The sequence below is a fragment of the Gordionus sp. m RMFG-2023 genome, chromosome 1 (genome assembly GCF_954871325.1).
Source record: "Gordionus sp. m RMFG-2023 chromosome 1, tfGorSpeb1-WG-v2, whole genome shotgun sequence".
In the NCBI taxonomy this organism is placed as follows: domain Eukaryota; kingdom Metazoa; phylum Nematomorpha; class Gordioida; order Chordodea; family Parachordodidae; genus Gordionus; species Gordionus sp. m RMFG-2023.
Window position 1 is genome coordinate 64039561 of NC_088775.1, and position 13751 is coordinate 64053311.

The following is a 13751-nucleotide window of genomic DNA, read 5'->3' on the forward strand; positions in this document are numbered from 1 at the left end:
ATATATTTTAAAGGTTACGTTATATATTTTAAAGGTTTCATTATTTGAATATTATATTATTATAACTTTCCTACATTAATTATTAAATTATGGATGTCAATATAATTGCATAATATTAGATGTTAAATTACATAATTATAAAACACTATATATAGAACAGAATTAAAAATACAGGGTTTCACATTCAAAAAAGGAAAAGTCCCAATCAAAAAAGGAAAAGTTTCAATCATAAAAGGAAAAGGGTCAATCATAAAAGGAAAAGGGTCAATCATAAAAGGAAAAGGTTCAACCAAAAAAGGAAAAGGTTCAATCAAAAAAGAAAAAGTGTCAAACAAAAGAGGATAAGCTCCAATCAAAAAAGGAAAAATGTCAATCAAAAAAGGAAAATTCCCATTCAAAAAAGAAAAATCGTAATTTTTTAAAAAAAATTATAAATTTTTATTTATTTTTGTCATTCCTTCTTATTTTATTTCTAACTTTTTGTGATTTCTTTACTTTATTTGTGTCTTTTCTCAATTTTTTTTTTACTATATCTTTTCTCAATTTTTTTCTTCTCATTTTTCATAATTCTTTTGTATTTTTAAAAATAATTTATAAATTTAGGTCGATTTTTTTAACAATTCTTTACGTTTTTTTTCATCATACATATCTCGTAATTTTTAAAGGGATCATAACTATCCGGAATCTCCACGAAATTTAAAGGGATCCCTTTAAAATTTCAATTTTTTAAAGGATAAAGAACTATACGGCATTATCAGAAGAATCTTATTTTAAAAAGCGTTTTCCGCGCGTTTCGTTTGATGGCCACTTGGTCTGAGGGGTGGGGGGGGGGGGGTAATGGAGGGGGGAGTCAAAAATAAATTTTTTTGATATGGGTATCAAATAAAAGCTAATTTTAATATCGTTTGACTGAAAGTCTTCATTCTTGATCTGGATGGGCATGACTTGGTCTGGGGGGGGGGGGAGTAAATAAATTTTTTTGATATGGGTCAAATAAAAGCTAATCTTAATATCGTTTGACAGATTCATTCTTGGCCGTGATGAGTATGACTTAGTCTGGGGGTGGGAGTGAGTTTACCAAGTGAGTATTTTTTATTATTAAGATTTTCTCTAAGCACAATAAATTTTTTTTATATGGGTATCAAATAAAAGCTAATTTTAATATCGTTTGACTGAGAGTCTTCATTCTTAATCTGGATTGGTATGACTTGGTCTGTGGGGAGGGGGGGGGGTGTAAAAAATAATTTTTTATTGTAATAATAATAATCACTTAGAGTGCGGGTCTAGATCTTGGGAGGTCAGGAATATTTTTATCACCACAAAATATCGATATGGGTATCAAATAAAAGCTAATTTAAATATCTTTAGATTGAAATTATTCATTTTTTGTTTTGATGGGTATGATGTCAGGCCCTCAACATATTAACAAAATGTCTAGTTGTATAGAATTTACAGAAATAAAAGAGAATGAAGATAAAACAATTTTTTAAATCTTTTTTCGGTTCCAATCCTGAATTTGAAATATATAATTTGCAGCGTTCTATATTTAGCGCGTTATTCCATAGCTATTTTTTTTAGTATCGATAGCTTTAGCGTGCTACATTTTTTTAAAAAGAGCTCGTTACTAAATAAATAGCAAAAATTATTATAATAATTTTATAATTAATTCTAAAATCATAATCTTTTTATTTTATCTGTACCAGAATTATTTTCATTATCAATGTCTTTTGTCGACATTTAAAAATTATTTTTTTTGAAAAATATATGTAAATGTAAATTTATAAAATAAAAAGATTATGATTTTAAGAATTAATTATAAAATTATTATAATAATTTTTGCTATTTATTTAGTAATTAGCTCGTTTTAAAAAAATGTTGCACGCTAAAGCTATCGATACTAAAAAAATAACTATGGAATAACGCGCTAAATATAGAACAATGCAAATTAATATTGGCCATTCCATGTTAAATTGATAAAAAAAGCACATTTTCGGCCGACCCCTTTTAAAATTGTTAAAAATTTCTGGAAATATTTAGATAGGTATATAAATTAGAAAGCCATTTATTTTAGCTCGCTAGCAGGTTCCCGAGATATAAAGGTTCAAAAGTGCAAAAAAGAGCCACTTTGGAATCTGTAAAATTTTAAAAATGCTTATATCTCAAGAACTATTTACAGTAAAAAAATGTATAATATATCATATTGTAGGTAAAAAAAAATCTCGAAAGTGTTATCTAAAAACAAAAATAATTGGCGCCAATTTGAGCCGTTAACTTCCGGTTTACCTATTTTGCTTTACCTGTGTTAAGCAAAAAAGGGAGTTTGTTTTCGACAATTTTTTATTGCTTTTTATTTAGACACCTTTGCTAAATATATATACGATGTCAAAACCTTGGCGACGCTATCGACTTTTCCGAAATATACATTTTTACCAAAAATTGAAAATAAAAGTAGATGGCGCTAATGGTTGAAAAATATTAATCTTAAGGAAAATGAAAATATTGATACGTTTATAAGAAATGTGATAAAATTATCCAGTTCTGCCCCCCCCCTCTCTAAATAGTTTTACATTTTTTAGATACTTAGCTATTAGCTCGATAATGTATATCAGCTGCAGTAAAAACGAATAATTTATTAGGCATATTATCTATTATATTTTACAAAATAAACTGTTTAAAACGATCTCTCTTTCTGCGTAATATTATTAACTTGTCCGTTCGATTAATTTTAAATAATTAAACCCATCTGTAAGCTTATTATTTTATCGTCTGTCTACCAATAACATTCTGGATTTGGAGAGTGCAAAATCATATATTCTAGATGCAGATCAATTAAAATTTTATTCTATATCACAGATGGACGTACCACATTTAATCTACAGAGACATGCTTATTATCGCGAGAATCTAAGAAAGATTCTACCCTGGATGACCCAAAAAAATTTACCATTCAATTTAGATTATTAATATGCTCTTCATGCCGACAAAAATTAGCAAACATTCCTTATACTTCAAATGACAATGTAGATATTGATTCTCCCCCTCATATAATTAATCAAGAGGCTATTGATAACATTAATATATCTCTACAATCAAATGAGGAACCTCTCATTAATAGAAAAAGCTTATATGAAAATAAATATTCGAAGAAAAAAATATTTAGAATAAAATAAGTTTTAACGACTAAAATTATACCATTATCTTCATCAAATGATGAAAAATTCTATGAAATTCTAGATACCTTAAAAATTAAAAAAATTATATGAAAGATATTTATATTGGAAATTTGTTACATTATTAAGTGTCTAATGGGAATTTGCCCACTCCGCTCTTCTGTTTAATTAGTATATTTAATAGAAATTCAAAATTTTTTAGTATAAAAAGTGAAAATATTCGGTTATTGATAAGTTAGCAGCAAAATCTTAACCATAATCCGTAATTTCATAAAGCGCCATCTATTTATTTCATCAATTTTGGGAGTCGATAGCGTCGCCAAGGTTTTGATATCGTATATATATTTAGCAAAAGTGTCTAAATAAAAAGCAATAAAAAAATTTGGAAACAAACTCCCTCTTTTGCTTAAAAACACATGTAAAGCAAGATAGATAAACCGTAAGTTAACGGCTCAAATTGGCGCCAAATTATATTGTTTTTTGATAGCTCTTTAGAGATTTATTTTGCCTACAATTTGATATATTATATATTATTTTACTGTAAACAGTTTTTGAGATATAAGTATTTTAAAAATTTTATAGATTCCAAAGTGTCTCTTTTTTGCACCTTTGAGCCCCTATATCTCGGGAACCAGGTGAGCTAGCGAGCTAAAATAAACGGCTTTCTCATTTTCTAAACTATCTAAATAATTCCAGAAATTTTTAATAATTTTAAAAGAGGTCGGCCGACGTGATCGATTTGACGTGGAATGGCCTCTTTCAAGTTCAGGATTGGAACCGAAAAAAGATTTAAAAAATTCTTTTATTGTCATTCTCTTTTATTTCTGTAAATTCTATACAACTAGACATTTTGTTAATATGTTGAGGGCCTGACATCATAACTATCAAGACAAAAAAATGAATAATTTCAATCTAAAGATATTTAAATTAGCTTTTATTTGATACCCATATCGATATTTTGTGGTGATAAAAATATTCCTGACCTCCCAAGTTTAGACCCGCCCTCTATGAGTGATTATTATTATCACGATAAAAAAATAATTTTATTACCTTTTATTTGATACACATATCAAAAAATAAATTTTTTACACACCCCCCACCCCCACCCCCCAGACCAAGTCATACCCATCAAGACCAAGAATGAAAACTTTTAGTCAAACGATTATAAAATTAGCTCTTATTTTACCCCCCCCCCCAGACCAAGAATGAAGACTTTCAGTCAAACGATATTAAAATTAGCTTTTATTTGATACCCATATCAAAAAAAATTATTTTTTACTCACCCACCCCCCGACCAAGTCATGCCCATCCAGACCAAGAATGAAAAATATCAGTCAAACGATATTAAAATTAGCTTTTATTTGATACCCATATCAAAAAAAATTATTTTTTACTAACCCCCCCCCCCCCCAGATCAAGTCATGCCCATCCAGACCAAGAATGAAAACTTTCAGTTAAACGATATTAAAATTAGCTTCTATTTGAGACCCATATCAAAAAAATTTATTTTTTTACCCCCCCCCCCCACCCCCCCCCCAACCAAGTCATGCCCATCCAGACCAAGAATGAAGACTTTCAGTCAAACCATATTAAAATTAACATTTATTTGATACCCATATCAAAAAAATTTATTTTTTACTAACCCCCCCCCCCCCAGATCAAGTCATGCCCATCCAGACCAAGAATGAAAACTTTCAGTTAAACGATATTAAAATTAGCTTCTATTTGAGACCCATATCAAAAAAATTTATTTTTTTACCCCCCACCCCCCCCCCCCCCCCAACCAAGTCATGCCCATCCAGACCAAGAATGAAGACTTTCAGTCAAACCATATTAAAATTAACATTTATTTGATACCCATATCAATATTTTGTGTTAATAAAAATATTTCTGACCCCCCAAGACCTAGACCCGCCATTATGAGGAAGAGATTGACCTTCAGTTGAATAGATCTGGCCAAAAAAAACAACATTGAAAATTAATGAATAACAATAAAATTTAAAAACGAAACGCCCGGAAAACGTTTTTTAAAATAAGATTCTTCTATATCATGGTTCAAACGTGAACGTGATAATACCGTATAGTTTTTTATCCTTTAAAAAATTGAAATTTTAAAGGGATCCCTTTAAATTTCGTGAAGATCCCGGATAGTTATGATCCCTTTAAAAATTACGAGATATGTATGATGAAAAAAAAACGTAAAGAATTGTTAAAAAAAATCGACCTAAATTTATAAATTGAAAAAAAATTGAGAAAAGATATAGTAAGAAAAATAAATTGAGAAAAGACACAAATAAAGTAAAGATATCACAAAAAGTTAGAAATAAAATAAGAAGGAATGACAAAAATAAATAAAAATTTAAGAAAAATTAAAAAAATTACTATTTTTCTTTTTTGAATGGGAATTTTCCTTTTTTGATTGACACTTTTCCTTTCCATTTGGGAATTTTCCTTTTTCGATTGACATTTTACCTTTTTTGATTGGACCTTATCCTCTTTTGTTTGACACTTTTCCTTTTTTGATTGAACCTTTTCCTTTTTTGTTTGACATTTTTCATTTTTTGAACGGACTTTTTCCTTTCTTTTTGGGAATTTTCCTTTTTTGTTTGGACCATTTCCTTTTTTGATTGAACCTTTTCCTTTTATGATTGACCTTTTACCTTTTTTGATCGGACCTTTTCCTTTTATAAATGAAACTTTTCCTTTTTTGATTGGGACTTTTCCTTTTTTGAATGGAAAACCCTGTAAAGATACCGATTGTTTTTGACTATAAAAATGTCCAGTATGCACTGATGCTAAAATATCTTTTCTTAATACCTTCGGAATAACAAAACGTCCTCTCATTAGACAATTGTCTCCCATGTTTAATTCACTCTTAACCTTTTTGAACGATTTGTCTTCACTTGTCCATTCTATGCCTCCTTTCAAACATGCTTTAATTCTCATTAATTCTTTATCTTGTTTGAATACCTTATCTACAAGTTCAAAAGTTATCAGTTTTTCTCTAGTATCTACCTTCAAAGATCTTATAATAACATTATTTACTTCATCTTCTGCGACAAATTATTCTAAACTACAAATTCTGGGCTCTTCTCTTTCCTTTACACACAATCTTGACAAAATATCTGGTAAACAATTTAGTTTACCTTCTCTGAACCTTATTTCAAAATCGAAACTACCCACCAATAACAACCATTTTTGTAGCCTAGGTAACATCATTAATTCTTTATTTTCCTTTTTTAATAAATAAAATAAACTAACTCTTTGCATTTGGTTAATCCAAACTTAACTGCTAAAGCTTCCTTTTGAATTGTTGAATAATTTCTCCGCGCTACTAAACCGTCTAGATATGAATAAAATATGTTTCAACATTATCTGTCGTTTGTAATAAAGCTCCTTAGATGCATCCACTGCTAATATAATATCTAAATTCTCGTTTAAACAATTCAAAATCGGTTTATTTACCTTTCTTATTTAAGCATTTCAAAACTTGCATCTTGTTCTTTTTCCCATTCAAATCTTATATTTTTCTTTAACAACTTGTACAACGGTGACGCTATCTCCCCAAAATTTGGTATAAACCGATGATAATAATTTGTAGCTCCTAAAAACTTGTAATTCCGCCTTATTACTCGGTGCTTTCATGCTCATAATCTTATCTATATTTTTGAAATGGTATAAATTTTATCTCCCTTTATTACATTGTCCTAAGTATGTTACTTCCTTTACTCCAAAAACACTTTTTTTCATATTAGCTCTCAGTCCATTTTCTAAAATTATATCTAAATACTTTGATTAATCTTGTATTATTCTCTTTTGTTTTACCTGATTACAAAACATAATCTAAATAATACATGATAGCACTTAATCCTTTTAACATAGCAGGATACTTTCAACCCAAAATCGGCAGAATGCAGACAAACCTCTATGCGTCGAAATCGTTAATATTTTACTTGCTTCTTTACTTACCTTAATTTGTAAGTAGACATTGGAAAAATCTATTTTCGAAAAAATTGTTGCGCCTTTTAGATTAGCCAATAACTGAACTATTCTTGGTAAAGGGTAATTTATTGAAATAACTCATGGATTCAACGATATTCTATAATCTATGCACAATCTCAAGCTATTGTCTGATTTTCTTATGGGGACTAAAGGTGATTGATCTTATTATACCCTTTCAGCCATTTGTCTAGTTCTTTATTTATCTCCTCTATGAAAACGGGAATCTTATGCCACAAAATTTAGGCCGGTAATTTTCCTCTAATCATATATCTACTTCAAAATGTTTTAGCGTACCTAGTTCCTCTTTAAAGACCTCCTTGTACCTATTCAATATCTTCTTTATTTCCTTGCTGAAATTATCCTCAACAACATCAAGTTCTACCATATTCTTAATTCCTTGTTGTTTGACTTCGACTGAATCTACCTCTATTGTCCTTATATTTCTTGATTCCTTATTCTCTTCTATGTTACTTCTATATCTAATAAATTCGGGTGTTCAATTTATCGAGAACTACATCCTGTTTAACTCCTAAACTAGGTAACTCAGCCTTATCATTATACTCTCTTCTATTATATCTCTCGTTACACTATTGTTTTCACGGATATTTACAAATAAAGACCACCAATTATAATCAGGATCTATATTCTTAATTTCATTCCAACCTAAGATAGGCTCTATTTATAATGTCGTAATCCATATCGTTATCTCCTTATTTAGATCTAACAATTCAATTACTTATAAATCTAAATTTTAACCATACTACCGTCTAATTGTCGAGCAATTATTCTTCTTGCTGTGAATCTTTCTTTTGGAAGACTATTAAAATCTTAAAACTATTCTCGGCTCCTGTATCTTATAAAAAGCATGTTTCCCTTTCACCAATTCATAACTTAATCCTCGGGCATTTACTTCTCTTTATCATCTTTTCTAATTCAATTCTACACGCTTCTTTTTCAATTTCTCTTCCACTGATCTTTTCATAATTCTCATCTTTATTTACATATTTTAAATCAATTATACTGTTTCATTTATACCTAAATTATAATCAAAAAAATCAGACGAACTATTAAATATCTTTTTTATAACATTATCTTTAATCACATCTAGTCATTTATTACATCTCTCTTGTGAATGACCTTTAAAAAACCCTCTACAATTCACATCTACATGGCCATTGCGCCCACATTTGCGCACTTCAGCTGCCTTGTTAACTCCCACTGCCGTGATATGTGTCCTTGTTGACCACAAGATTAATAAACATTTGGTCTATAATGATTTATTTGTCTCGTCTTATCTTTGTTTCTTATCATATTTTTAATCTTTTCTACTTCTCTATTCTCAATCCTTATATACGATGTGAATCTTCCTATAATTAATCCTAATACAAAACTTACAATTATCCGCGAAATTAAACATATTCCTACGTTATAGACAATTGTCTAATGAGAGGATATCGTTTAGTTTCCGATGGTATTAAGAAAAGATATTTTAGCTGCGTGCCGGACAGACATCAAGGCATAGAAAGAATGAAAAATAGGCATGAGAATATGTTTGGTGGCCTAAGATGAATAACGAGATAGAAGAAGTGACTAAAAGTTGTAATGCATGTAACATGTTGGCTAATGTACCAAGAAAAAGGAAGATAAATGGCCAGTTACAGACATTCCATGTGAAAGAGTACACGTAGATTTTTTTAGAATATGAGAAGAAAAGATATTTTATCATGGTAGATATGGGTTCAAAGTGGATAGTTTGTCATTATGTTGCAGGTTTATCAACAAGAGTAGCTTTAGATAAAATAAAGAATTTTGTGGGCAAATATGGATTAATGAAGACTTTAGTACCAGATGGAGGTTCCGCTTTTAAAGTTAAAGCATTTGATAAATTTCGTGATAAGTGGAAGATTAAACATGTATTTTCACTACTATTACCCAAGGAGCAATGGACACGCTGAGCGTATGGTAGCGATAGTGAAAAGTTGGTTAAAAAAGGAAAATTATGGAGAAGAAAAATGGTGGTTATAGTTGTTAGCATACAACAATACGGAGACGGCGAAAGGAATATCTACAGCTGAAATATTTTTAGGAAGAAAAACAAGATCGGAATTAGATTTTCTAAAAGAAAAAGTAATAATGAGAGAACAAATAGATATTGAGAAATTTCTAGTAGGAAGTCTTATGTGGGTATTGTTTTTGATGGGCCTATTAAATGGGGGAAGGGTGTAGTAAGAAAGAGTATAGAAAAAAAGAAAGTGGAAATAGAAAGTAAAGGACAGTTAGGTACATGACCTAGACATGCAAATGCGACCGAGGATAGAAAGTATGTAAAATGAAATTTTGGGATGAAAGCAAAAGGAGATGAAATTTTGATTATAAATAGTTAGGAGGGAGAAAAGAAGGAAGGGATAAAATGATATGCATTGTAATTTCATTTTTAATGGCCACATATACAAGAGTGGGTAATTATATCGTGCGAAATGAAATAAGGACGATAGATGGTTCGATGATATCACGGAACTGGCTGAGATGCGACGAGATTGTATGGAGAAATGATAAACGAGATGATAGGAAATACCTAGAAAAGAGTAGAGCGAAGGACGAGAAGTCATCCATATGATCGGCCTCGACCCAGACAGTGTTTATCATGTGGAGAAGACGATCTTATGAGATATTATACAAGTCAAGGGATAACTATCAGTGGGGAACGAATGTTATTACAAGAGGAGTCACCCGAAGTATTAAATGAAGGAGAAACGCGCCAGGTCCCCTAGATAGAGGTATCTAAGGGAAGGGGTGATGCGATTGTTGATAAAATCTGAATAATAAAGTCGAAAAAAGGATAAATAAATATATATATGTAAAATTGTCAAAAACGCGATTAAATCATTAACAATATTAATTTTTATGAATTGTTTTTGTTAACCCTTCAATACTCTGGTGAAAAAAATGACGTTAGTATTCGGGTGGGGTTTAATACACCCCAATTTCAAATGTATATATCTCCAGTTATATTATTAATTTTTATTTAATATTTGGATATAAGATAGAATTAAACCTTAAACTTGATAAAATATTTGTTTATTATTTTTTAAGCTTAGATTAAAGATGATGAGGATAATTGTAATTTGTGCCAAAATTTTCTAAAAAACTTACTTTTTTTAGATTTCAAATATTAAATTTAAAAATTAACTTATCTATCATGATAATTCATAATATGGATATTTATTCTTCAATATAAAAAAAAATTACTAATTCATTCAAACATAAAAATATATATAGAACATTGAAATATATTAAATTTGTCATGCAAAACATTTATTACATATAAATTTTAAAAATATATATAGAACATTGAAATATATTAAATTTGTCATGCAAAACATTTATTACATATAAATTTATTTTACATATTTGAAAAAAAATATTTTGTTTTTTTTATTTTGATGGTTAGATTTAAAAATTCTAGCTAAATAAAGATTTCCCAATAATGTCTTGAATTGTGTTACAACAAATTCTTTAGTAGAACTTTAATATTGGTCAGTATAGTTTTTATAAATAATTTTAATTTTTTCATTGGTATGATAAATAATCTCTTCAATCATTTTTGTGTTATGAACAAGTCAAAACATTTTTCTGGAGTGTCAGCTTATTTCCCTTATTCTTTTACTCCTGGCAGATGAATAACTAAATTTTGTTGATGAGTACTTATTCTTTGATTAGGAAGATCCTTTTTCCATTTGGTAAACTTATTTTTTTAGCTAATTTTAAAGAGAAATATACTATAAATTTTATATTTACCTAAATAATATTAAGTTTATTGTCTTCAACTAACATTTCTTTTTTATCTAATTCAGATTGTGTATCATGATCACTATCATATATAATATAAATTATATTGTCATAATCACCTCAAATAAAATGATATTACATCTTAAATAATTATATATTTAGTTTCAGAATTTGCAAAAATCATTATAAATGAAAAAATAATTTATGAAATGAGTCAGCTGGTGAAAAATAATAATAAAATAACTCCACCAGAGAAAATCTTTACTTTTTATTTTTCATATGTCTCAATCAAAATATAAGATATTTAAATTTTGTTTTAATAAATTTTATAATATAGTAGTATATATTTATAATTTTAAAAATTTTTTAAATGAAAATTTCTTAAAAAATTATAAATTTACTCTGGTCAATATTTTTAAAAATACAATTCTAACATTTTCTTAAATTTATTAGTTAATTACCATTCCCATTCTATATGGAAGACTCTCTAATATTAATATTTATCATATAAATGTTTCAACATAAATCTTTATTGTGATTGAAGGCCATAGCCATACGATATCCTTACACATCTCTGAGCTAAAGTGCTCGTCTTATAAGACAGCTTCACTTTTTTTTACCTCGTTCAATCTGTTTACAAGCTAGAATTCGGTGGAAGCTTTCTATTCTATTTTATTATTTTAATATCATTATTTTATATAATATATAGGAGAAACTCATTTCAAACCTGGCATATGGATCGGTGTTAAATACGACAAGCCTTTAGGGAAAAATGATGGCAGGTATGCATTTTTAGTCTAATAATAATTTTGAGATTTTTGTCCACCATTATTTTCTCTAGATCAATCTTACCTCCCCAGCAAAGAATTTAAAAAATATTCTTTTTCTCTTGTTATTTTAAAGTAGTCACCTGCCCCTCATTAGGTTTCGCAACATATATCATGTTCAATAGATCGTAAGCTTTGTTAAAATCGGAGAAAGGGTTATCTAATATCTTTAAATATTTGTAAATTTACTGAAAAGGAAATCGGCGAATTTAGTTTTATTTTCCTTAAAATTAAATATATTGAGAATTTATAAAAAAAATTTTATGAAATAATATTGATTGAATTTTGAGCCCCTCGGACGAATCGAACCTTTATTTTTTGTATTTTTAATTTAGGTCGGGAGTATTTTACCTCTAAATATTCTTTGCAAAAAGAAGCACCAAAATTTTTTATTTCCCTTTTAGTTTATAATTCTTCCGATCCAGGGCTCAAAATTAAACCAAACTATCATTGTCATATTTATATAAATACTATATTATACTTTTATATTTCTATTTTTTTAGTATCGATGATAAAAGATATTTTGAATGCGATAATAAATATGGAGCCTTCGTAAGATCTGAAAATATTGAAATTGGCAATTTCCCAGAATTATCCCTGGAAAGCTATGAGATATAAATATTAAGAACATTTATTTTATTATAATTTTTTGTGAATACTCTACTTAATTTTATTTATCTAATATTCATTTCAAATGTCGAAATATACATTGCATCTATATTTTGTATACAATATATACTATATACCTTTTTTCCTTCAATTCAACAATATCATGGAGAGGGCAAATATTTTTAAAAAAATTGTCGATTGGATAAAGACCCATTTTACATTTAAAAAATTTTTGTTAACATAAAAAAAACTCGAACCTAAAGAAAGACTAATTTATTAATTGACCTATTAAATCTGTCTAATGACCCTGCACCTCATGTATTATGTTTTTATGATTTTTTTGTAAATTAAAGATTTAAACTACTTAATATTATATATTAAAAAAATATGTTTTCATATATCGTCTGTAGCCTTGTAAGTGAGTGCGTTGATATTGAACTCGATTCCTGGGTTCGAATTCAGCAAGGGCCATGTTTTAAGGCCAATTTGGTGGTTGTGTATTTGGGGAAAATATATATAGTAGTTTGGACTCTACCACGTGATTCCGTTAATATTTATTAAAAAATAAGTAAATCTTTTGACAAAATTTGGCTCTTGCTTAGCAAATAGTTTGACGTGCATTGTCACTAGTAGTGTGGTAAAATTGTTTGGTTGGGTCGAATTTGGGTTTTTGATCAAAAAAATGAACCAAAACCAAAGCAACCTAATTGGTCGACCTGATCGACCAAGTCCATCGACCCGATTTATTTTATATAAATTTGAATATTTTATTATTATCACATCCATATTTATCAACAAAAAAACATGATATTATTTAATATTTTTATTTATATAATATTATTAATATATTATGAAATGAAATGAAATTTATATTATATTATGAAAATGGTTTGATGTTTTTAATAAAAAAAAATGATATGCTGCTAAATTGTAATATCTTTTTAACAATAAATTTGTGATTTTCACACCCAAAATTTTAAGCAAAATATAATCATACATTTGATAGGAATTTTAAATTTTGTAAATAAATCTTTTTTGAGAAATTCTTTTGTGAATTTTAATATAAATAAACAATCTTTTAGGTGAATAAATATTAGTTTTTCTGAAAATTAAGCATGTTTAAATAAGATTTCAGGGAAGATGTGCCCTAGATAAGTGACAATTGTCATAATCATTAATTTTAAAGTTTATTGAATTTTTTTGTCGCATATTGGAAATAATTAATATTGAAAACATATTTAAATAAAACATCAGTTAATATAACCCTGGATAAGTGACAATTGTCATAATCGTTAATTTTAAAGTTTATTGAATTTTTTTGTCGCATATTGGAAATAATTAATATTGAAAACATA

General features: G+C 28.2%; 1 protein-coding gene across 1 annotated transcript in view; it reads left to right on the forward strand.

Moving 5' to 3' along the window:
• The window catches only part of LOC135931720 (tubulin-specific chaperone B-like), a 56650-nt gene extending 43353 nt beyond the window's left edge, over positions 1 to 13297 (forward strand). Inside the window, exons 5-6 of the mRNA XM_065468992.1 lie at positions 11670 to 11742; positions 12291 to 13297. Of these exons, the coding sequence (XP_065325064.1) occupies positions 11670 to 11742; positions 12291 to 12405 (188 nt within the window). The 3' untranslated portion in view covers positions 12406 to 13297. The remainder of the gene's footprint in view (positions 1 to 11669; positions 11743 to 12290) is intronic.
• Positions 13298 to 13751: the final 454 nt, after the last annotated feature.